The sequence below is a fragment of the Elephas maximus genome, chromosome 21, assembly GCF_024166365.1.
Source record: "Elephas maximus indicus isolate mEleMax1 chromosome 21, mEleMax1 primary haplotype, whole genome shotgun sequence".
NCBI classification, from domain to species: Eukaryota; Metazoa; Chordata; class Mammalia; order Proboscidea; family Elephantidae; genus Elephas; species Elephas maximus.
The window spans coordinates 17,091,042-17,115,149 of NC_064839.1; the positions used below are offsets into that span (position 1 = coordinate 17,091,042).

Below are 24,108 nucleotides of genomic sequence, written 5' to 3' on the forward strand. Positions count from 1 at the left end.
AGAACAAGATGCTTGCTTCCTTGTGACCTGTGATACTGACCTTGAATGTCCCAAAGCTGTGTTCCTGCCTGACCGTGACAATGCCTTAATGTCCCTGCTTTGTCTTCTCCTAGGAGCTCACGGGCGAAGTCTTCAGAGAAACACTAAGCGAGGAGGAGGAGGAGGACTTTCGGCTGGAAGGTACTTGGAGTCAGTTGCTCTCTTCCTGGAGCAGTGAGGTGGCGGGAGGCGGTGTGTGGTCTGCCACTTGCCCCTTGTACTCTCCAGAAAACCTGCACACAAAGCTGATGAAAAGGACTCTGACTCTTGGTGAGGGGTTGGGGTGGGGTGGGATGGGCATGAGGAGTAGAGGGAAGGGCAGCACTTCACAGGTCCAAGCACTGATTGGAGCCAGCCCACCCTTGCGTACACCCTGGCTCCTCTCTGTATTAGCTGTAGGACCTTGGACAAGTTGTTTAACCTCAGCTAACACCTTCTGGGGATAATAATAGGAGCTACCTTCTAGGGCTGTGTGTGAAGCCCCTCATTATATAAAGTAGCTATTTTGTTTCTCAGTGTTTCCATTCACATCACTCACATGGTGCCCAAGTGTGTACACATGCACGCACGCACATGCACACACACGTGCACACACACTCGCATGCACACACACGCATACTCACACACACACGTACCAGCCAGCCTCTCCCCTCTCTCCTCTGTAGCTCTCACCCCTTCTTTTCTTCAAGAGTCTGTGCCATGTTATAGAAAGATGCTAGAAGAGAGGGTTGGCTGGCCGCTGGCCAGCTGGTTTGACTTTTGGGCAAGCCACATCACCTTTCTGAGCCTTAGTTTCCACATCAGTAGACCAGGAATAAGGGCTTTTTCCCTGCTTAACTCCCAGATTGCGGGTAAGGAGCAGACGGCATCTGGAGCTGAAGTGTTTGCTGAATGGAATAGCGTTTCCCTTTTTTATTCAGAATCAGAGAATCACCAAACTAGAACAGCCAGAGGATGGTGAAGGCAGCTCTGCTGAGGCAGGGGTGGGCAGCTGGCCGGAGAGCTGGGAGGCCATGGACCAGCAGTCACTGGGGGATCCAGACCTTGGGGTCCTGCAGGGCCTCGAGAGGAGAGCAGACAGTGCCAGGAGGCTCTCAAGGGGAGCCTGGGCCATACCTGAAGATTGTGACAACATCTGGCCTGAGAGCTGTTAGAAATGTAGAATCTCTGGCTTCAGCCCAGACATCCTGGATCAGAATCTACATGCTAACAAGTTGCCCAAATGATTCGTATACACACTCAAACACTGAGTCTGAGAAGCCCTGTTGTAGGACATTCTCTCAGTTGCTCAGAAGTTGGAGGCAGGCTGGGGATCCATGTTTCTATCAAGCACGATATCACAGTGGACTAAAGATATCACAGTGGACTAAACTTCGTTCAGATATGAGCAGGTCTCATGGGCAGAAAGCCCTGTCCAGCCTGTGGGGTATTTCCCGTGAACATGTTTGCTTGTGGACCTGGTGCTTTCACTCAGGGGTGCAGTGGCTGTGATTTTCACCATTCCCCGAGCTCCCCCAAGTCTCGGCTGTCATCCTTGGCTCTGTGGATAGATGCCAGGATTTGGTGCCTAGAAAAGTTCTGTAGAATATAGGTCCTGGGAATTGACACTGATTCATGGATGTTCACACTTATTCCATTTATCTCTTGATTCACTCGTTCATATGGTGACTTATCGGCCAGTTCATTCTTTTGTCCACCCATCACCCATTTGCTATCCACCCACCCACCCACTTATCTATTTATCTACCCATCTACCCACCCAGACACAAATCCATAACCCATCCATCCAGCACTCTTATCCATCCATCCATCCATCCATCCATCCATCCATCCATCCATCCATCCATCCATCCATCCATCCATCCATCCATCCATCCATCCATCCATCCATCCATCCATCCATCCACCCATCCACCCATCCACCCATCCACCCATCCACCCATCCACCCACCCACCCACCCACCCACCCACCCACCCATCCACCCATCCACCCATCCACCCACCCATCCACCCCTCTGTCCATGGTGTACTTGCTCATCTGCCTACTCTTCCCTCTGCCAGCCATCCCTCATCGCTCGTCCATCAACCAACCATCCTCCTCCATCTTCCATCTCCCTCCTTAATCCATTTAACCATCTTCCATTTATCATCCTTCTATTGTTCTATCTGACTTGCCACCTAAGGAGCCCTGATGGCTCAATGGTTAAAAACTTGGTTGCTAACCAAAAGGTCAGTGGTTCGAACCCACCAGCTGCTCTGTGGCAGAAAGATGTGGCAGTCTACTTTTGTAAAGATTTACAGCCTTCAAAACCCTATAGGGCAGTTCTACTCTGTCCTATAGGGTGGCTGTGAGCCAGAATTCACTTGGCAGCAGTGGGTTGGTTTTGGTTTGGTCTTTCCATCTATCCATCATTTATTAGACCATAGATTGGAGTTGAAAACTAAGTCCTTTTCTATCCCATTGTGGCTAAGCCTGAAATCACATAGTTGGTTTCAAATGAGATGTCTTTAGCTATGAATAGATGTGAAACAGCCTGCCCACAGAACCCACCTCCCTCTGAAAGGGAGAGTCACTTGCTCAATGTCTGTGTTCAAAGCATGAGCCCTGTTACAGTGAAGCAGAAGGAGCACTGGCCTAAGAGCCCAAAGACCTAGCTCCTCCCCCGACTCTGGCAGCGACTTGCTGTGTGATCTTGGGCAGGCCCCTTCCTCTCGGAGCCAGCTGTGCCCCTCTGTAACATGGTGAGCAAGGATGTGGAGCTAGACTTAGTGGGCAGTCAGAATGTGGGCAACATGTAGGGAGGATGAACCACTGTGTAGGGTGGCACTTACAAACATAGGTGGATGGATTGGAGATAAATAGGAGGTGCCTGAGGGTCCCAGCACCTGTCAAGGAAAGGGCGCGTTGTTGGCAGGCACTTGGCCTGACGCTGCAGATACCCGCCAGGTGGTGGCAGCCTGGGTGCCTTGCCAGTTGCAAATGGTGTCCAGGCATATCAGTGCCACCATGATGAGGGAGGAGCTTGGGAGCCACTAGCCTGCCTCAGTTTCCCAGCTAGGGGTTGGTCTAGGCTGCTGGCAGTCAAACTTTTCAGTCCCCTTTTTCAAACAAAAGCTTACCCAGGAGCACAAAATATAAGGTAGATAAAACAGGTTGCAGAAAGATGCATACAGTATGATATCTTTTATATTGAAAAAAAAAGCACTACCCTGCATTTTCCCCAGGTGCCGTAAAAACCAGTTTCCACCAAGTCAGTCTTGACTCATGGTGACCCCACGTGTGTCCAAGCAGAACTGTGCTCCTCCATAGGGTTTTCAGAAGATCACCAGGCCTTTCTGAGGTGCCTCTGGGTGGTCTGGAACTGCCAGCCTTTTGGTTATTAGCCAGGTAGGTTAACCATTTGCACCACTCAGGGACTTTTTAGATACCATGTATATAATTTTGTAGAGAGAGATCTAGAAAGACAGTAACAGTGATTCCTTCTGGACCTGGGAGAAGATTAAAATTGGAAAGCATAGCCAAAGAGGACTTCAGCATTATCTGTAATTAATGTTTTAATTTTTACAAGAAGATGTAATCTTGTATCCCTGGTGAAGTTAAAATTAGTGGTAGAATTAAACAGTAAAGACAATAAATAAATAAACAAAGCAGGTAAGCGTGGAGCTGCCCTGGTTTGGGCCACTTGGGGGCCTGGACCTGCCTGCTGGACCCCCGAGGTTCCTTGGAGGGACTCTGGGCCCAGTGACACTTGGCGCAGAAGTCTGAGCCCAACCACCCTAGGACAGGGGACGTGGCTGTGGATGGTAGCCACCACACGGCAGGGCCTGGTGAGACGGGTGCTGGCTGAGTCCTGGCCATGGAGAGCCATCTCCTGCCTGGGGTCGTGGGGCTGTGGGCGTCCCTCTGTGCTACCAGCCAAGGGAGAGAAAGTGGAACCCCGAATCTCTTTTTTGTCTTCCCTTTGGCCAGGTGCTTTGCCTGTTGGCAGGCTGGAGGGCTGTTTAAGGGAGAAAAAAGGCCATCTGAAGCCTGAAGATAAAAAGAAGTCTTTTAGCCATCCCAGGAGAGGATGGCTTTAGCTCCCGTGTTGTTATGTAAAGCCGGCCCTAATCCAGCCATCTTAACCGCCTTAACTGGCCAGCTGGGAGCGCAAGGGCTGGGAGATTAAGGCCAGGCTTGGTGAGAGGGCTGGGGCTGCAGAGCTCCTTTTGAACTGTGGAAAGAACAGAGTAAACATCAAAAGCCCCAGGCTGGGTGAGCTGCCTGGGTGTGGCAGGGGTGGGGAGGTGAGGCTTGTAGGGGGAGCAGGGGAGAAGGACCCTCCCTCTGCTGACCACAGGGATATGAGGACAGAGGAGGTCGGCCCCCACTCACCTCCAGCATCCACCTGGCTTCCCCGCCACCTGGTGGGCAAGACGCCCGGTGGTGACAGCCTGTGGCTTGTGCCCTCAGGTGGAAATTGGTGCCAGGCCTGTTTGGCAGACCCATGTCACCCTGAGTGGCCTCCAGGAAACGCCAAGTCCAAGGGTGCCTTCCTTACCCATCGCCCTGCAACCACTGCCCCATCCCCACTTCCTGACTTCCCACTGAAAACCTTCCATTGAAAAAGACCACAAATGGTTGCAAGCCCCTTCTCTCTGGCTGCCCTTCTCTGCCTGTCTACCCAGTGCTGTCCCTGCCCCTGACCAGCCTCTTCACTCACTCCTGTCTCACCCTCGAGTCTGCACACTGCCCCCAGCACCCCTGAGTGCCTCTTTCTTGTCTCCTGGCCTCTTTGCTTGGGGTGAAAGCAGGCAGTGTGCAGCCGGCTTGGCATTCTCTGTAGAAAGTTGACTCTACAGCACCCAGTCCAGGCTGCTGGCCCTACTTCTCATGAAAGAGGCTCACAAAGCCATTGAAGTCAGGCAACCCCACCCCTCGGGGGCGCAGCCCAGTCCACCCAGTCACTGCTGCTGGCCTGGCCTTGTTTGCCCAGTGGTCCCCTCTCCACTGGCCTGACCCTGTGTGGACCTGCAGAGCCTGTGGGTCAGCTGTGTTCCCCAGCCACGCAGGGCAGTGGCATCAGGACCAAGACCCGGGGGGCAGCAAAGCTGGGAGCTCACAGCTTGCCAGCCCCAAACTCTGCCTGCATTGTCAGTCCATGAGGGGCTCCCTCCTTCCTTTATTCTGACTGTGGGAATTTGCATAGGCTTTTAAAGTCAGACCCCTGCTCCAGCCTGGCTTTACCACAACTCACTGTGTGACCTTGGGAAAGCCACTTAACGTCTCTGTGCTTCAGTTTCCTCATTGGAGGCCGTCTTAGCCCTTATTCTTCAGGGTTATCATGAAGACAGCGAGGTAATTCATATAAACCCTGGTCCATATATTACAGAGCAAGATGTCACGACCACTACAAGTTGCCATTGAGTTGACTCCAACTCGTGGTGACCCCATGTGTGTCAGGGTAGAACCGTGCTCAACAGGATTTTCAGTGGCTGGTTTTTCAGGAGTAGATCACCAAGCCTTTCTCTCGAGGTGCCTCTGGGTAACCTCGAACCTCTAACCTTCATTTAGCAGCCGAGCATGTTAACCATTTGCATCACCCAGAGGCTTCTGTTATTTCATAGGGTCCAGTTTTCTTTTAGAGATGCCAATCTGTGTTTATAATGATTTACCTGGTCTAGATCAAAGCAAATCTATTTTCAAAGTTTCTTTAGTCCTATGAGAACCCCTGAATTTTTCCTTGTGCCCCTAAGTACATGACACAGGTCTGGCATGCTGTAAGTGCTCAATTAATACTTACTGGAAGAATGAAGGAAACCCTGGTGGCATAGTGGTTAAGTGCTACAGCTGTTAACCAAGAGGTTGGCAGTTCAAATCTGCCAGGTGCTCCTTGGAAACTCTATGGGGGCAGTTCTCCTCTGTCCTACAGGGTCGCTATGAGTTGGAATCGACTCGACAGCAGTGCGTGTGTGGTGGTGAGAAGAATGAAAGTTGGTCCTATGAAGTCACTGAAGTCAGGTAGCTTCTCTCCTTGGGAGGCCTTTAGTCCCCTCACTCGTCCTATGAGAACTGAGGCCCAGAGAGGAGAGGTGACATGTCCAAGGTCACACGCAAACTGAGGAGAGAACCCCAACTTGTTCAACATGTGTTTACTGAATTCCTGCTCACATGGGGGTCCCTGCTGTCAGGGTGCTCTTGTGAGGGAGGAGGTGGTTAGTAAAGAAGTCAGCAAATAAGCACACACGTTTCCAGTGCTCATCAAAGAGGTAAAACACCCAGTGAGAAAGTGGCATTTCAGCTGGGATACAGATTCCAGGAAGAAGTCAGCCATGGGAGGACACAGAGGGAGGGCAACTGGGAGGAATGAGCAAAACCCCAAGATGGAAGGAGCTTGGTGTTTGGGGAAGAACAGAAAGGAGGCCAGTGTGTTAGGAGGAGACATGAGGGAATGAGGGTGCAGTGGTCAGCCAGGGTCAGACCACACACTTTTGAAGAGAAACCATTGGAGAGTTTCAGGCAGGTGAGTGCTAGACCCTGACTTCCATTTTAACGAGAGAATTATGGCTCCAGGAAGGGTGGATGTGTGGGAGGGGAGGGAGGAGGGGATGTGAGAGCAAGCGGAGGAGGTGATTGCAATAGTGCAGGCGAGAGAGGCTGAGCACTGGCCTAGGGTGGGAGCTGTGGGGCTAGAGAGAAGTGGACGGGTCTGGGACATGCGGAGGGTGGAGGGTGGCGGAGGGGCAGTGGTAGTTCAGTGGTAGACTTCCATTCTTGCCTTCCATGCGGCAGACCTGGGCTTGACTCCCGGCCAATGCACCTCAAGCACAGCTCACAGCCGTCTGTCTCTGGAGGCTTGTGTGTTGCTATGATGCTGGATAGGTTTCAATGGAGCTTCCAGACTAAGATAAACTAGGAAGAAAGGCCTGGAGATGTACTTCTGGATATCAGGCAATGAAAACCGTATGGATCACAACAGTTCGCTCCACAATTCATCATGGAAATGGCACAGGACTGGGCAGTGTTTTGTTTGTGGGATCGCCACGAGTCGGGGGTGACTTGATGGTGGTCAGCAACAACAACAGAAGGTGGTGGGATTGAGGATGTGCATGAGGGAAAGAACCTTAGACTTCCGGCTTAAGAAACTGAGGAAACTAAAGTGGTGTCATCCCTGAGGTGGAGGCTATGGCAGGTGACAACCAAGCTTCTGCTTTCAGACATGTTGGTTTTGAGATGCCACTGTGACATCCGTGTAGAGATGCTGAGTAGACAGATACCCGAGTCTGGAGTTCAGGGGCGGCTGGGCTAGAGAGAGAATCAGGACTCCTCCTCAGGAAGTAGCTGTTGCTGGTTCTTCAGGCCTCTCGGGCAGCCGTAGGGCTGGCTGGTTGCTTCCCTGAAAGTGTGAAAGGACGAGAAGTTCACTGATCAGCAGCAGGGACCCCAGCCTGAGGGGGCAGGCAGGCCACACCCGCTGGCTTCTCTCCCCTCAGTTCAGAGCCTGTCCTGTCAGGGAGTGTCAGCCGGCCCTGACTCCACTCTGCTGCAGTCCCCCAGAAGCCCGAGTTTCCGTGTGGTGACAGAGAGAACAAGCAGACTTTGTTACCTAGGCGGTTTCTCTCAAGTCTGTTCTTCATAAAAGCTCAGCTTGAACAGTGGAAATTCTGACTTGTGTCAGATACTGAGGAGGCTTTAATAGTTTCAAGTAGCTTGGGGTTAGATTTTAAAAGTTGCATTTCATCATATGTTTTAACTTGGGTGGGGATGGGGGAAGAATGGAAGGGACATGATATTTTTAGCCCAGAGAAGGTTTTTTCCTTCTCCCTCTCTGGGCGTTTCTCCCTCCCTCTCTGAACAGATGTTCCGTGTCTCAATCCTGTTCAAACCTCAAAGCGGAGTGGCCATCAACCTTGTGCTCTGATGAGAAAAAAAGGCCAGAATGCTATTTCCCCTCAGCCACGACTGGTCCTTAAGTGAAATCTACTAACAGTAAAATGCAGCCTGGGGAGAAAAAGAATCCCAGTGGCATTTCTGTACCCAGGAAGGGGTAGACGCCCACTGGTGGCAGAAGCCAGCAGCCACCCTAGAGAGTACTGCACTGAGTAAATTACTGTTTTGGTTTTGTTCTTGTCATTGTTTTTCCTGAAAAGCAGGAGCTCCAAGTGATGGATTAGTTAAGTCAGGATCCTATGAGTTTTTTTTTTTTTGAAACACAATTCAAACTTGCTTAAGTTGGAATTAAAAAATCCCAGGATAGGTCTTGCTCGAAAAGGCCTCACTGGATCCAGGAGCTCAAGTCATGCTGTAAACACACACACACACACACACACATTGATACACACACTCGTACACATGCACGCTTACTCACACACATGCATACTGTCACACACACATACATACTCATTCACACTAACACACATACATACTCCACACTCACACACACACACACGCTCACACACACACATTCGCACATACACACACTCTCTTCATCTCTTTCTCTCACTGCCTGTCTTTCCCTCTCCATCATCTCTCCCTCTGCCCTCCTGTGTTAGCCTCTCCCCCTAAGGTGCCAAAGATGGTTACCACCAGCTCTGGGCTGTCATGTCCTATAAGCTCAGCAATCCCAGGAGAAAGAGAGCATGCAAGTCTCAATATTTCTTGCAGAAGATTGACTCTCACCTTACTGACCAGAGTGGATTCAGGCTTATACAATTTTGGGGGTTCTTTTTAAAGAAAAAGAATACATGATTCTTTTATTCTTTTATGACCATGAACGACATGTATGTATCCTGCTGAACCTAAATAAATATATCTGTTGCTCAACTTCCCCTTAGTGAAACCCCAAAAACGCCTGTATTCAGCCCACACCACCTGATACAAGGGGAAAAATGGAAAAGAGACATATAGCTTCACAATAAAGCCTCCTTTGGTACTGACCTAGGACCGGCCATGTGGCCATCAGGATGAAATGAGCTGGGTCAGGCCTGGGTACACGCCTGACGCTGGTGTGGGATCCACCCTCCACAAACCCTGCGGATTGAGGGTGGGGGAGGAGTGGCTCCTCAAAAGGAAACCGCTGTGCTATTCTCAGAAGAATGGGGATGGTTGCTGGACAGGCAGGAACAGGTGTCAACTCTTGTGGTGTGACAGGGTGGGGAGAGCAGTGCCCGGGAGCAGGAACCTGGCACTTTGGTTCTGTTTCCACACCTGGGTTCAAATCCCAGTTCTGCTACTTACTGTTGTTTCTTGGTTTAAAAAAATTATTATTATGCACTAGGCGCTCCTTGGAAACCCAATGGGGCAGTTCTACTCTGTCCTTTAAGGTCGCTATGAGTCGGAATTGACTTGACGACAATGGGTGTTTTTTTTTTTTTTTTCTTTTTGCGACCAGAAAAAAAACCCATCGCCCTTGAGTCAATTCCGACTCATAATGTATTGTATGTTGGGACTAAAGTAGAAAGAGTCAGACAATTAAGTGAGTAATGAGAATAATGATATAATATAGGCACACCTAGTGGGGACACAGCTGCTAACTGAAAGGTTGGTGGTTCAAGTCTACCCAGACGTGCCTCGGAAGAAAGCCCTGACAATTTGCTTCCAAAAAATCAGCCATCGAAAATCCTGTGGAACGTAGTTTAACTGCGACACACATGGGGTCACCACGAGTTGGAATCAACTTGAGGACACCTGTTTTTTTTTTGTTTTAGCAGGGACACCTAACCTAGCCCTTCAGGGCATGAGGGCTTGCTTCCCAGAGAAAGAGAAGCTTAAACTGAAGACTCGGAATGAGCAGAAGTTGGAGAAACGAAAATACTGTTCTTGGCAGGGATGACAGTGTGAGAGCATGGGAGGGTCAGAAAATGGAAGGAAGTTCCATGAAGACATAGGGCAGAGAAGCAGCAGAGCCGGTGCCGTGGTCGGCCTCAGAAGACCACGTGGAAGGCTTTGAGCTCAACCTTAGTGGAAAGGGAGCTAGCTAGTGGAGGATTTTAGCAAGTCCCAGATGGGGCAAACGCTTTGTGCTTGACTATTAAACTAAAGGTTAGCAGTTTGAACCCACCCAGCTGTGCTGCGGATGAAAGTCCTGGTAATCTGTTTCCGTAAATATTGTTGTCTCACGCCATCAAATCTATTCCCACCGAGGGCAACAGCCGAGAAACCCCTATGGAGCAGTTCTACTCTGTAACACATGGGGTCGCCATGAGTTGGAATCAACTCAAAGGCAGTGGATTTGGTTTGGCTTCTGGGCGGTGCAAAAGGTTGGCAGTTTGAGTCTACCCAGGGGTACCTTGGAAGAAAAGCCTGGTGATCTACTTCCAAAAAATCAGCCATTAAAAGCCCTATGGAGCACAGTTCAACTCGGACACACACGGGGTTGCCATGAGTTTGAATCGACTTGATGGTACCTGGTTGGAGGGTTTTATGGAGGAAGACGACTTCATCAGTTTTGCTTTGTAAGCTTAGTTTCCTCTGCTGTAAAATGAGAATAGTAACACGCTCCTCGTGGAGTTAGGAGGATTTAATGAAATAAGGCGTGTAACAGATGAGCGTCCTGTCATCCCCTAAATGTGCACTGGCAACTAGTGACTTCCCCAGCAGCATCCCCAGAGCAGCCCGCCCATGTGTGTGCTTGCGTTGACAAACAGGTTTGTGCATCTCCAGAATCCTCGGCCCCTAATGACAGCCTGGTACAGATTATGCAAGAAACCATTTGGCCTGGAATGTGTATGTGATATCTTTCTCTTTTTACTGGCAGCAGATTTCCCTGTCTAATTATATTCGGCATAGGCTAATATTAAAGTTCGTTTGCATTCCCTCGAACAGCTGCTGTCAGAGGGTCGGGGACTCAGAAACATCCTGGCAAGCCACCCTGAGACTCCAATATTTGTGGCAGATAATCTGTACGTGGACAATTGAGAAATAACTGTGGATACGTTAGGGCGAGTGTCCAGCCTCCAGCAAGGAAGCTCTGGCTTGTGTTAAATCTTACGCTGTATCAACTGAGAAGGGTTTGCCAGGTAACTGGGCTGAGAGAGGTGTCCACCAGGCATTGAAGTATTAGCAATTTCTGGTCTTTAGTGGGGCGAATTCAGTCATAACTGTGTTTCAAATTTCAGTCTCTTCCAAAGTTTAACATCAACCAGGCCTTTCTGGATTGTGTTAAGATTAGCTGACATTGGTTGATAGCATCCAGGGTTTGGATTTTAGCCTAAGTATGGGATTCAGGAATAGACCAACCCCTTTTCAACCATCCCTTCTTCCCATGCCAGTTCCCAACCTCAGCCGAGCCAGAACTTAATGTGTGTTTGTTATGCAGCCAGCCTTATCCCACCTGTAGGATTTGGTGCATTTCAGAAGACTACCGTGGAATGCCTGCTCTGAGCGTGTATGGAATGTACCAGGCACCGTGGACAGGCCTGGAGCAGTAGCAAGATGGGCCTCAACGCTCAAGAACAGTTACAGTCTAGCTGAGCAGATAGGTCCCTGGGTGGCGAAGTTTGTGCTTGACTACTAACCGAAGGAGCCCTGGTAGAGTAGTGCTTAAGAGCTAGGCTGCTAACTGAAAGATCGGCGGTTCGAACCCACCAGCCACTTCACAGGAGAAAGTTGTGCCAGTCTGCTTCCGTAAAGATTTACAGCTTTGGAAACCCTATGGGCCAGTTCTACTCTGGCCTGTAGGGTCGCTAAGAGTCTGAACTGACTGGATGGCAGTGGCTTTGCTTTTCACTAACCTAAAGGTTGGTGGCTTGAACCCACCCAGGCGAGGAGACCTGCTTTCGTAAAGATTACAGCTGAGAAAACCCTATGGAACAGTTCTACTCTGCAACCCGTGGAGTCACCATGAGGCTGAATGAACTTGACAGCAATAGGTTTTTAGCTGGGCAGATGTGGCAGGCGCCTGTGTAGCGGTCAGAAGAACCCCATAGGATGGTGCAGAATATACTGCTGGATGGAGTGAGAGTAGACGGCACCCTGCTAGCTCCGAAGTGCACTTGTGCAGACTCGCAAAAGGTGCCCGTCCTCAAGACACTTTTCTGCCGTCTGTCTGGAAATGTGATAAGCAATACACAAATCTCTGATGTCCGTCTCTTGAACAGTGCCTCCTGGAGCTGGACAATGCACACAGGTCAGCAACTCCCAAGTAACCCCAGGGGAAGAGCCCTGAGGTGCTCATCCCATTGCCAGGCTGCATAGGAGGGTGGGGCTGTGGGGGGCTGGGGCTGCTTTATTTCACAGCCCTTCTTTTCCTGCTGTTTGGGTGGCACCAGCTGTCAACAGCTCTGGCTGGGTGGCCTGTGCCATCCTGCTGCCTGGGTCACTGCTCTTTGCCAGAGTAAACAGTACAGAGAAAGTGACCGTGGCTCTACCAGCATGCGGTCCCAAACCAGCCGCTGACGCCTCCCATCGGGCCAGCCTGGGGGTGGGACGCCAGACCCGTGAGTGATCAAAGCCTCCACATTCAGGTATTTCCTCACTTTCCCCAGTGGACAGCCAAGCACACTCTTCTTCCCCGCCCCCCTTTTTTTTTAACTGGGGGAGGGGAGAGGGAAAAGCCTGTCTTTGATCTCTGCGGAGGAAAAAAGTCTGTTCTATTCAGGCTTTTGGCTAACACAACAAACAGTGTTTAAAATTTAACTTTGCTTAATTAATTAGTAATTCTGTTTAATGCTGTCTGATCTCCCTCCAAAAGGTATTTTGAAGCTTGGGAAGGGAACATCAAAGGGAGCCGGGTGAAGATGGTCAAGTAATGCATTTAATCTGGCAGTTGCTGGGGGTGGAGAGATGCCAGGTTGGGAGCTAGTGTGGGAGAGAGCTGTCATTTGGTAAATACCGCGAATCGGCTCCTCGTGGCTGCGGTGTGAGGAGGGGCCGGGGTTGGCTTTCCAAAGAAGGAGCTCCACACACCGCCCCCAGAATCCTTTGGGCTGACAGTGGGTTTTCAGGAAGCAGAGTTGACATTTTCTTTCTTCCAAGGCCACTGTGGACGGTTGAGCAGGTTGGGTACTGCACAAGGGTTTCCAGTTGAGCAGGCGAGTAGTGGCTGAAATCCAGCCTTCGCTTGCCTCCTTGGACATGCACCCTGGGTTTTTTGTTTGTTTGTTTAGGGAGAGGAGGGAGTGCTGCATTCACCTAAAGCAGCAGTCCACACAGGTTTCTGTAAAGGGCCACGGCTTCGTGGGCCATAGGGTCTCTGCAGCAACTACTTAGCTCTGCCATTATAGAGCGAAAGCAGCCCTAGGCAGTTTCTATGTGTGTGTCTGTGTCCCAGTAAAACTTTATTTACAAAAACAGGTGGTTGGCCGCGTTTGGCCCTTGGGTTGTAGGTTGCCCACCCCTGCCCTCAGTCATCCGAAGGTGCTTCATAGGCAGCTGTGAGATTTTGCTTTTCTCCTAACTCCATCTTTTCCTTCTGTTCCCTTCCTTTGTCTTCCACCTTTTCTCCTGCTTTCCTTTCTTCCTTCAAGTTTGCAGCATCCCCTCTTCTGACTATGACTTTGCAATTGAAAGAGCAATCCCAGTTCCCCTGAAATTATGCCTCCCAAAAATAATTGCTGGGGGAAAAAATGGCTGGGCTGAGCAGGAGTAAGGGACAGAGAATGGGATGGAACTCTAAAGCCCGTCTTGACGGAGTGACCTGGACAGCCTGCACCAGGCACCCTTCACCTCTTCTGGCTGTCAATGAGCTTTGCTGTCTGAAGATAGATGGCTGAAGAGTGATTTGTCCTTTCCAGGGATGGCTGGGGGCCAATGGCAGTTTGACTCTGTTTGGTTTCAGGTGTGGCTGGAGAAGGAAGGTCCCCGGGTCTCTGCCTCTGCGTAGTTTCTGACTGGTTCTCTTCCTCCTCTTCTGGCCATTGGGCAGGAGACAGCAAGAGAACAAAAAGCCTTTTTTGGTGGGGACAGGAGGGGAGCTGAGTAGCCTCTTTCCTGGCCCCCAGGGTCTCAGAGCAGCAGTCCTGCTGCCCATCTGTGCTGGAACAGGCACCCCAGTGGGCTCGGTGACCACAGAGCAGTGTGGGTATCTGAGCTGGGGCAGGAGACGGACCCGCTGGTGAAGAGGGCAGTGTAGACCCTGCTTATCTTTGGATAAGATGTATGAAGAGAGTGAGGAGTTGAGGGGAGTTCCCACCTCCCTGGGTGAGGAGAAAGGAAGGAAGGGAGGCCAGGGAGGACCTGAGGGAGAACAGGCTCTCGCGTACATGGCGAGAATCAGGGAGTTGCTCCCGAGAAGGAGCAAGTAGGGACAGAGGTTTCTTTTTTTTTGGGGTTTTATCAAGTGGAACTTGAAAGTGAACTTGAAGGTGGTTTTCTGATAACTTCCCTTTGAACTTGAAGTTTGGTTTCGATAAGGCTGGCCGGCTTGCATCTCCAGCCAGGACCTCTGCTGAGGGAGGCAGCAGCTTTGAAGATGGAGCTGTGCTTTGTTTTTCTTTCATCCTTTTTTTTTTTCCCCTGGGGGGTGAATGGAGGACGTTATAGGCCACGATATCACTGTGATTTCTCCAGTGGGACAGTTTTGGCGTGAGGATGGTTGTCTGGATCTGTGCTGTCACCTGGGGACCATGGCTCATCTATGTGCTTTGTAGTGCCAGCATTTATTGCACACTTACTGCGTGCCGGCCACTGTGCTAAGTAAGCATGTTTCTCGCTGCATCCTTCCAACAGTCCCATGAAGAACCCTTTTATCCGCATTTTGCAGATGAGTGGGCTGAGGTCTGGAAAAGCTGATCGCCTTGCCCAAGTCTGTCCAGGACAGTCCGTGGTGGATTCAGGAAATGAACCCAGCTGTCTGAGCCTGAATGTGCCCTCCCAGTCTCATGCTGCACCCATAGAGAATTCTGGAAACTTCTAGGCTGAGGGCTTCACTTAGTGCTGGGAATGGGAAGAGACCTAGCTCCCTGACTCATTCAGACAAGCCTCTCGACCTTTTTGCCTCATTTTATTATCTTTCCAGTGGGGATGACAGCAGTGCCCACTGCTCTGTAACCTGGCTGGCCCGTGATGGCAGCAGTCTTGGTCCAGCAGGGCATGGGTAGATTTGGGATGGAGGAGTCAGGGGTGGCCCAGGCCATGTGCTTGGCTGTCCTTGGGCCACTGGCTAATCACCCACCCACCTTCTCTGGGGTTTGGCGTCCTACCTTCGAGTGGGACTTGGGGACTGGATGGGACACCTTCTGCCATTGAGCTGTTTGCTTGGGAGAAACAAGGAGGGCAGGACTTTGCTTTCTCGATGACATCAGAAGCAGTCAGTGTCAGTAGCTTCCCCCGACAACCACCAGCAGTGGGGATGCCAAGTGTCCCCAACCTTGAGGTCTTTCGAGGAGTCAGATTTTTTTTAAGGCTTGTTCCCCACTGGCCTTCTTCTGCTAACCCCTTCTCTCTATTCCAGGGGAGGAGCTGGGGTTCGTGGTCAGGGTTGGGGCCTCGAGCTAGGCTCTTGACAGCACTGGGGAGTTGTGGCCTGGGCATGGGGGGCAGTGCATGATGGAGGCACCCTGCATACCACTGTGAGTTCTCAAGGTGAAGAGAGGGAATGGGCACCGGCTGGGTCAGCAAGGGCGAAGCGGGTGGAATTGCCGGGCCGGGTCCCTCAGGTGCAGCTGGCATGGCCTTCCTATCCCCACCTGTCTGGACTGGTGACCCAGAGTCTCCATATCTTCATCTTCTTCCCCTCCCCAACCTGCTCCCCACCTCACCCTGCTCCCTGCTCACCCCGCTCCCTGTGTGTATTTGAGACAATGCCTGTGTAACCATTTGTATGGCAAAAGCCCCACTTCTGAGAAAACTTGGTGTCTTCGTTTTCTAGGGCCACTGTAACAGAAATACCATAAGGGGGTGGCATTAGAGAATGGAAATTTATGTTCTCACCGTTCTGGAGGCTAAAGCCCAAGCCAGGGTCTCAGCTGTGTTGATTCCCTCCTTGTTGGCAGCCTTGGGCGTTCCAGGTTCCTTGCCTTGTAGACAGTCCTCATGTGACATCTGTGTTCCCCAGTGAGCGCCATACCTGTCTCTGTATCTATGCTGCTCTTTACTCAGAAGTGACTAGGTTTAGGATCCACCCTACACTGGTATGACCTTAACTGATTACATTAGATTGCATTGTGGAAGGCGATTACATTATGTTACATCCACAGTTACAGGGGACACGATTCAATCCATAACACTTCACTGACCTGATTCGTAAGAGTAAATAGGGGTGAGGGCATCATTCTCCTGTCGGCTGCTCACAGCCAGAACCCCTGAGCCCTGGGCTCTCAGCCGTTCACAGCCATCACTTATGGATCCACACAAGCACCCCCCTGAGGAGGCGATTATTATCATCCCCACTTTACAGATGGGAAAACCAAGACGTCTAGGGAAGCTATGGGACCTGCCAGGGTCATACATAGTGCAGGGAGGGTTAGAACAGGTGGACTCCCCACCCTCCAGACTGGCTTGTCTCCCTCAAAGCAGGCTGAGAGAGGCACCGGGACTCCTGAGCCAAGCCATCAATGGCCTAAGCCTTTCTCACTCGAACCCCACTACTTGGGTTCAAATCCTAGTTCTGTCATTCTCTAGCAAAGCACTTCGCCTCTCCGTGCCTCAGTGCCCCTGTTTGGAAAAGGGAGTTAATAGAGGCATGATGGTTCAGTTGTAGAATTCTTACCTTCCATGTGGGAGACCCGGGTTCAATACCCGGCCAATGTACCTAATACACAGCCACCACCCTTCTCAGTGGAGGCTTGTGTGCTGCTATGATGCTGAACAGGTTTCAGCGGAGCTTCCAGACCGTAAGTCGGGGCCAACTCAGTGGCGGCTAACATGAACAACGATGAGTATATAGGTATGTTACTTAAAATACAGTGACTGCCTCACAGGGTTGCAGTGAAGACTGAGCAAGTCTGTGAATGCGAGTGTTGACTAGCACTCTGCAAGGCACTGCCTGGTTTTTACACACAGTGGCCGCCAAGGTGAGGGGCACACTGGGAAGTGCCCTGGGGCCCACAGGACAAGGGCCCACCGGGAGACCTGAGGGACTGGGGACCACTTCTGGGTCCTTATCTGCAAAGCTGGGTTGTGTGGGTGTGGTGGGGGTGGGAGTGGGGAGGTGCACAGCCCCCCACCTAGTTTGCTGGCCTGGTGGCCTCATTTCTCCAGGCTCCTGGCTTTCCAAAAAATCCAGCCATGCCTTGATCTCTGGTTGAGGCAGCTGCCCAGGGGTCTCAGCTCCTCTCGTGTCCCCTGGGTGACCTCGATGCCCTCAGGTGGGTATGGGGGAATGGGGGAAGGTCCCTCAGGTAGGATCGTACTTGTCAAGGAGGACCACAGAAGTCACTGCCCCAGGAAAGCTGTGCGAGTCTAATGAGAGGGTAGCTGTGAACAGGCTCTGGAAAAGCCAGGCCCCCAGGCAAACCCAAGTCCCCTTTGTCAGGAAGAGGCAAACTAGCAGAAGGGCAAATTAGTCTTGTGGGAAATTTCAAGATTTGATGAAATTTTGTTGGCTGGGTCCTAGGTAAAGGAAGGTGGGTGCTACCCCGAACCCCGCTCCTGTGACCTCTTGGGAGGGTCTCATAGGAATATAGTGTCAGTAGGTGACAAGCTTTCATACCTACCTCCTGCTGCTCCTGGAGGGATGCATGAAGGCCTGAGACTTTTGGTGGAGGGAATGGACTCTCTGGGTGAGCAGACCCTGAAAAAAGGCCTGTATTGGAGCAGAGCGAGCTAACTCTCACACATACCATTGTGTGTGTGTCTTTGCGTTTGTGTATGCGTGCGCATGTACGGGTATGTACCCCCGTGCCCTTCACCAGCCCAGCTGAGCCCAGTTGCTGCAGCCCCTCCTGATCACCCACCAGTGTCTTTGAGCAGGCCAGAGTATCAGCATGCAAGGCAGTGAGACTGAAGAAAATGGGCCATGCTTCCCAAGCTCTCCCCTGTGGTCCACAGAGTCCCCCTGTCCTTTGGCCCCACACTGCTGTGTGTGGCTGTACATCTCTGGATGGCACCTGGGCTGAAGGCTGCTTCTCTGAGCTGGGAATTGGGTGCAGAGAGCGGGCCTGAGTGGCTGGTGTGGACGTGTCCTGAGGGGATCGCCCGTGGGTAGCCCCCGGCAAGACGAGTGGCCAGAGAGATTTAGACACCAGCAAACTGGCTGGGCAGGAACAGAACCCAGCACCCAGGCGGGAATGTCCTCACACCAGGCCTGGGGACAGAGCCACAGGCGAGTGCAGCTTCATCTGGACAGCTGGACGTGGGGAGCCCCTCCTGCCATGGTGGAGGCACAGTGATCTCCTCCTCATGCCTCCTCACTTGTCCCCACAGTGGCCCTGCCGCCAGAGAAGACCGACGGGCCGGGCAGTGCAGACGAGAAGAAGATGGAGAAAGTGGGTGAGCCCTGCCCAGCCTCCAAGAAGCAGCTCAAGTTTGAAGTAAGTTTCCTTTCCCAGTGCTGGGCCCTGGTTTTTTCTCCTCAGGTTGGTGCTTTGGCAGAGGGACGCTGAGGCCCATCCAGATGTGAGGGCCCATGTGTGAGAGGTATCACCTCCACTGGCTCAGCACAGGCCCCCAGGGACCCTCAGCCTATCTCCTGGCCTCTCCAGGTGCTGAGGACCCTGCTGAGCTGTGGCCTGGTGACCTGGGAGGAAGGGCATGGGAGTGGGCAAGGGGAAACATGGTTCTGAGCCCCAGAGCTGCTGTTAGCCTGTTGTGTGACCACCTTCCTCTCTGGGCCTCAGTTTCCTTGTTGGTGAAACCTACCCTTCCAGCCCCTGAGGCTGCTCTGGAAACCACACGGGGCTTTCAGGTAGGGACGGGATGATCAGGTGGCAGATCTCTGGCACTACCCGGGCCTCAGTTTCCCTGTGTGGTCAGTGAGAGAGATGGCCTGGGGTACAAGAATGTGTTCAGTCTGTCCTCCGCTGCCCACCAACCCCAACAGTGTATTAAGCTCCTTTGAGCCCTGATGGCGCAGTGGTTAAGAGCTCAGCTGCCAACCAAAAGGTCGGCAGTTCGAATCCACGAGTTGCTCCTTGGAAACCGTATGGGGCAGCTCTACTCTGTCCTGTAGAGTCGCTGTGAGTCGGAATTGACTGCATGGCAACGGGTTTTGGTTTATGCACCAAGCACAGTCAGTACCAGGTCCAGAGAGACACCCAAGTGAGCCCCAGCCCTGCCTGCCTGGAGCTGACCACCTTCTCCCTGCCTCTTTCTCCCTCCCTCCTCCCCTCTCTTCTTTCCTTTCTGAGGAATAGCTCTGGAGCCAGTAGGCCCAGGTTCAAATCCTGGCTGTGCCACTTCGGGCAGGTCCTTTAATGTGTCCACTGCCTTGTCCAGCCCACCTGTGAAGTGGGGAGAGTCACTGTGTCAGCCTCAGAGGGGAGTTGTGAAGATGATGAGTTAGTGCATCTCAAGTGCCTTGAGGGTCCTCTGGTACCCAGGAAGCACTTCCATTCCTCCTTCCGACACTGTGAACAGCACCTGGTGGTTGCCAGGGGATGTGGGCATGCCCCTGCCCGCACGGGGGTGTGCATGGTGTGACCAGGGGCCAGGGGAGGCAACGGGCAGCCCCAGGAACTGCGAGGTGGGGATGTGACCGGATGTGAGCACCCAGAAGGCAATCACCTGCGTTAGGTAAGGAGCTGTCAAGTCTAGACTCTGTGCAGAGTCCGAGGAGCCCAGTGGCGTAGTGGTTAAGAACTCAGCCGCTGACCAACAAGTCAGCAGTTCAAATTCACCACGTGCTTCTTGGAAACCCTGTCAGGCAGCTCTACTCTGTCCTATAGGGTCGCTCTGAGTCAGAATCTACTGTATGGCAACAGGTTTGGTTTCAGGTTTTGGCGTGTTGCCCAGAGGAGGGAGCTGTAGCTGCAGCCGAGGGTGGAGGTAGGCATCCGAGCTGAGTCTTGGTGTATAGGAGGGGGGTTTGTGAGAGGAGGATGTGCAGGGGGACATTTAGGGTAAGGAGGCCACTTCAGACCCACGAGGGATGTGGGCACGTGGTGAAAGATGACACCGAAAGGGGGCAAGACGGTCACCAGGGGCCCTGGATGCAGGAGCTGAGGGGCGACAGGCCAGCCAACAGCTAATTGAGGGCCTAGGTTGCTAGCTTCTTCCAGGAGCCACTTCCCCCATATCCTGAGCCCACCAGGTCCCTACAGGGTCTTCTGGGGGCAGAGCCAAGCAGCCAAGGGAAAGCCTAGACCTAGACCCCTCGCTTCCCTGGAAGCCTGAGGGGGTCTTTCTGGAGAGGAGCTGGCAGGCTGCCTGGGACTCAGCAATGGTCCCTGAGGAGGACTCACCTGAGAAGTCCAGGTGGGGTAGGAGGCGAGATGACATACGCGTGACAGAGGTGGGAAAAGGTGGGGGGGGGTCACTCAATTCATGTTTCTGAAATTCAAGCCAGAGGGGTCTTGTGGAGCCAAGCGGAGGGGCCAGAGGGAGGGAAGCAGGTGACCGCTGTGTGTGTGCGTGTGTGTGTGTGTGTAGGCACGTGGGTACTGTCTCAGATAAAACGGTGCCTCTGAGAGCAGAGCAGACACTTGGCAGGTATCAGACGGGCATATTACAACTGAGGGAAGGCTGACTTTGAACTCAGCGTGGGTTGGCCTGAGGACTGCTGGAGGGAAATGGCTTGAAGCTACAGAAGTCAGGGGCAGGGACATCGTGCTGGGGCACACTCCTGCCAGCATTCGGAGGCCAGGTACCTTCCCCTCTCTGGGGGGCTGAGCCTGTCCTCATGCCTGGCCAGCTGGGGCACCAGCTCTATGGCAGAGGAGGGGGAGGCAGGCAGAGCAAGGTATGGAAGAAGATTCAGTGAATCTCGGGGATCTTAAAGACCATTTGCAGAGCCTCTTGACTCAAACAGCCATCCTTTCTAGAACTCTCTGTCTGATGCTTAGCCAGCCTCTGCATACATGTCTTCAGTGATGGGAGCTCAAAACTCCCAGATCAGATTCTTTGTGGTTAAACCTTTCTGATTGATATGAATAACCAAAAAACCAAACTGTGGAGTTGATTCTGACTCATAGCAACCTACAGGACAAGGTAGAACTGCCCCATAGGGTTTCCAAGGAACACCTGGTAGATTACAACTGCTGACCTTTTGGTTAGCAGCCGTAGCTCTTAACTATTCTACCACCAGGGCTCCTATGAATAAGGATAATAAAATTATTGTTATATTAATAATCGTTGCAGCAAAGACAGTAAGAGCTACCACCATTAACTGGGCTTTCCTATGTGCCAGACACTGGGCTTAGCAGTCTGCCTACTCCTTGTCTCCAGTTCCCCAAAGCAGAACCTGAGACAAGGGCTTGGGAGCAGGCAGTGTACTGGAGATGATGCCACAAAGCAGGAACAAAGGAGCAGGGAAAGAGGAAAGCCAGTAAGAGGGAGTTAACGGGTACGGGCCTGCCACGGGCAGCTGGGGCTCATTCCTGCTGGGGACCTTCTGAGGAGCCCTATAGGATCTTTGTAGATTGTCCCATGGGGGATGAGAGGCTGGGGAATTTACCCATCCCTCACTCATTCTGGACTACCTCTGGGGGCATGAAATCCTGGATCCTTAGGCTGCTCTTGGGGAGAGAAGCAGGAGCTTGAGGTAGGAGGCCTAGAAGTATTCACCACAGCTGCAGAGAAACTCTGAGGTGGGCTCAGGTGACATGGGACAGACAGGACATTTAATCCTCTTAGCAACCTTATGGGATAGATACTGTCATTTTCCATAATTTATACAGGGGAAACTGAGGCACAGAGAAGCACAGTGACATGCCCAGAGTCACGTAGCTGTGAAGGACCGAGCAGGGGCTGGGACTTGGGCCGACTCTAGAGCTCTGGCTGTGGTGCCCATTCTCTCCTGCCTTCCTGTTCAGGTGGCCATCCTGGGAGTCTGGCCTGGGCTTGCTAAGGAGCAGTTCCCTCTTGTCTTCCAGTAGCATCTAGCCCTTGGTCCCAGTTCAACCTTCGGGAGACCACAATGCCCCTCTCACCTCCTCCTCCTCTTGTGTCTGGCACCCTCACTCCCCAGGCCAGGCCTGCCTCTGGGCCGGGCACCCAGCACCCTAGCCAGTAGGTGACCATGCACGCCCGTCTGTTTGTGCCCCAGGAGCTGCAGTGTGATGTGTCTGTGGAGGAGGACAGCCGGCAGGAGTGGACTTTCACCCTCTACGACTTTGACAACAATGGCAAGGTCACCCGAGAGGTGAGTGCCTGCACAACCGCCTGCCACTCCCTCACCCTCGGGCACAGGACCAGGTCCAACTTCCTTGGGTACCCCTGCCACCACTGTCCCTCCTCCCTGAGGCCTGCCCTGGTTCCAGAACCCTCCTTTAATGGACGGCTGTAGTGGACAGTGGCTGTGTAGGGAGCCGACGGGGAGATGAAGGGAGCGAGGCTGCTGGGAACTTCAGGGGGACCTGGAGGGACATTCCAGAGGTACTGGGGATGAAGGGAAGTGACAGAGAAAGGAGCGGCTGGGGGCACTGTTCCCACCAGGGAAGGGCAGAGGGCAGGCCCAGAGCCCCAAGGCTTCTCTAGGGAGGGACCCCAGGCCCTGTGGAGTCCTGCCCAGCTCCCTTCTCTCTTGGATCTTGGAGCCCTAGGCCTGGGGCTGGGACCACCCCAGGCCACTTCCTCACCTCAACCATTCTGCCCTGGAGCTGCAGGACTGAGGGGACATACAGTGCCTCCCTCCCTTGGTACAGGAATGAACCCCCCAACCACCTTAAGTGCTTGCCACTCTGCGGGTCACTGAAGGGCCTCCAGCCTCTCTGCTCGTGGCCACCTCACAGCCTGTCCCTCTGCGTGTCTGTGTGTCTGGCCCCCTCATTCTCCCACACCCCTCTCACCTTTCTCCATGCCTGGTCTCTGCATGTTGAGCACCACTGTGCGCCCAGGCCCGGTACTGGGTGTGGAGGACACAGAGCGGAACATAGCAGACACAGTTCCTAACCTCAAGGCTCTGACAGTCTGATGAGGGGGGCCACCCTAAACAACCACAGGGTAATCAAAAGCTGGGGTGTGTGCTGTGGAGGAAGTAAACAGGAAGATGAGGCAGAGACTAGCAGGAGCAGTCAGGGAGGGAGGCCTCTTGGAGGAGGCAACCCGGGAGCTGAGGTGTGACTTCTGCAGAGAGAATGCTGGGCCCCTGGGGAGCATTTAAGGAGCTGAAGGAGGCTGGTGCACCAGCTGCCTGGGACCCTGGATTTGATTCCAGTTTCTACTGTAAGCCACTGGAGGGTGTTTTAAGTAGGGGCGTGGCTTGGTTGTGTTACTGCTGAGTCTCTGCCTCCCTTTGGCCCTGGGCCTTGGCATCATCCCTTTACCACCTTGTTTCTCTCTCCCCCTCCCTCCCTAATTTCCTCTCCCTCCCCAGGCAGCCCTCACTGCAGGTGTGTGGCCTGTGGCAGATCCGAGGCTCTGAGGTCAGCATGGCTGGGCCCCATGCCCAGCCTCCCTTCTGGCCTGTGAGGGCTCCAGGGCTGTTCTCAGAGAGAGTTGTTGAAGCTTCGCTGTCATATCTCCCTATCCCACTTCAGAGCTGAGTATTTCTTCTCTGTGGATAGTGCAGAAGTTGGCCTTTACGGCACCAGAGGAAGTGGACTATCTAGGGTATTGCACTGGGCCTGGGCATGTGGCGCTACTGAGGGATTTCCTCAAGCATGGCAAAGTGTTAGTTAAAAAATTAACAAGCTTGGCTTGTATTTTTAAGCTGATATTTCAGTAAAGTCATCTAAAAGGAGGGTGTCAGATACGTGGACAGGGGCATAGTTTTAGGGCTTGCCTTTGGCTCCATTTCCTGTAGATGCACCACTAGCTGTACCAAACCGCTCAGTAGTGTCACGCGCCCGGGGATGGTGTAATACCTGCCATACCCTAGATACACCCCTGTCAGAGGAGAGGCCTGGCTAAAAAAGGCCACCTCCCCCTCAGACTGAGGTTTAGACGATGTTAGAACTGGTTGGGGAGGAAGCTATGACTGGCTTTTATTCACTCAGGACTCTGGGGTGTAGGTGACAGAAACCCAGCTTACTTATTCCTGTGAGTAAAAACACGGGAATATAGTGGTTCCTGTAGCTGGAATTCCATCTGGGGGCACTGACTTCACAAGGCCC

The 24,108-nt window shown here is 52.6% G+C and overlaps 1 protein-coding gene across 6 annotated transcripts in view; it reads left to right on the forward strand.

Moving 5' to 3' along the window:
- The window catches only part of NKD1 (NKD inhibitor of WNT signaling pathway 1), a 112,084-nt gene that overhangs the window by 67,990 nt on the left and 19,986 nt on the right, over positions 1 to 24,108 (forward strand). For all 6 annotated transcript variants that reach the window (XR_007514572.1, XR_007514573.1, XR_007514571.1 and 3 more), the window contains exons 4-6: positions 114 to 180; positions 18,323 to 18,429; positions 22,101 to 22,196. Coding sequence is in view for 2 of the 6 variants with exons in the window: in XM_049863765.1 (XP_049719722.1) it covers positions 114 to 180; positions 18,323 to 18,429; positions 22,101 to 22,196 (270 nt within the window). In the remaining 4 variants the exon portion in view is untranslated. The remainder of the gene's footprint in view (positions 1 to 113; positions 181 to 18,322; positions 18,430 to 22,100; positions 22,197 to 24,108) is intronic.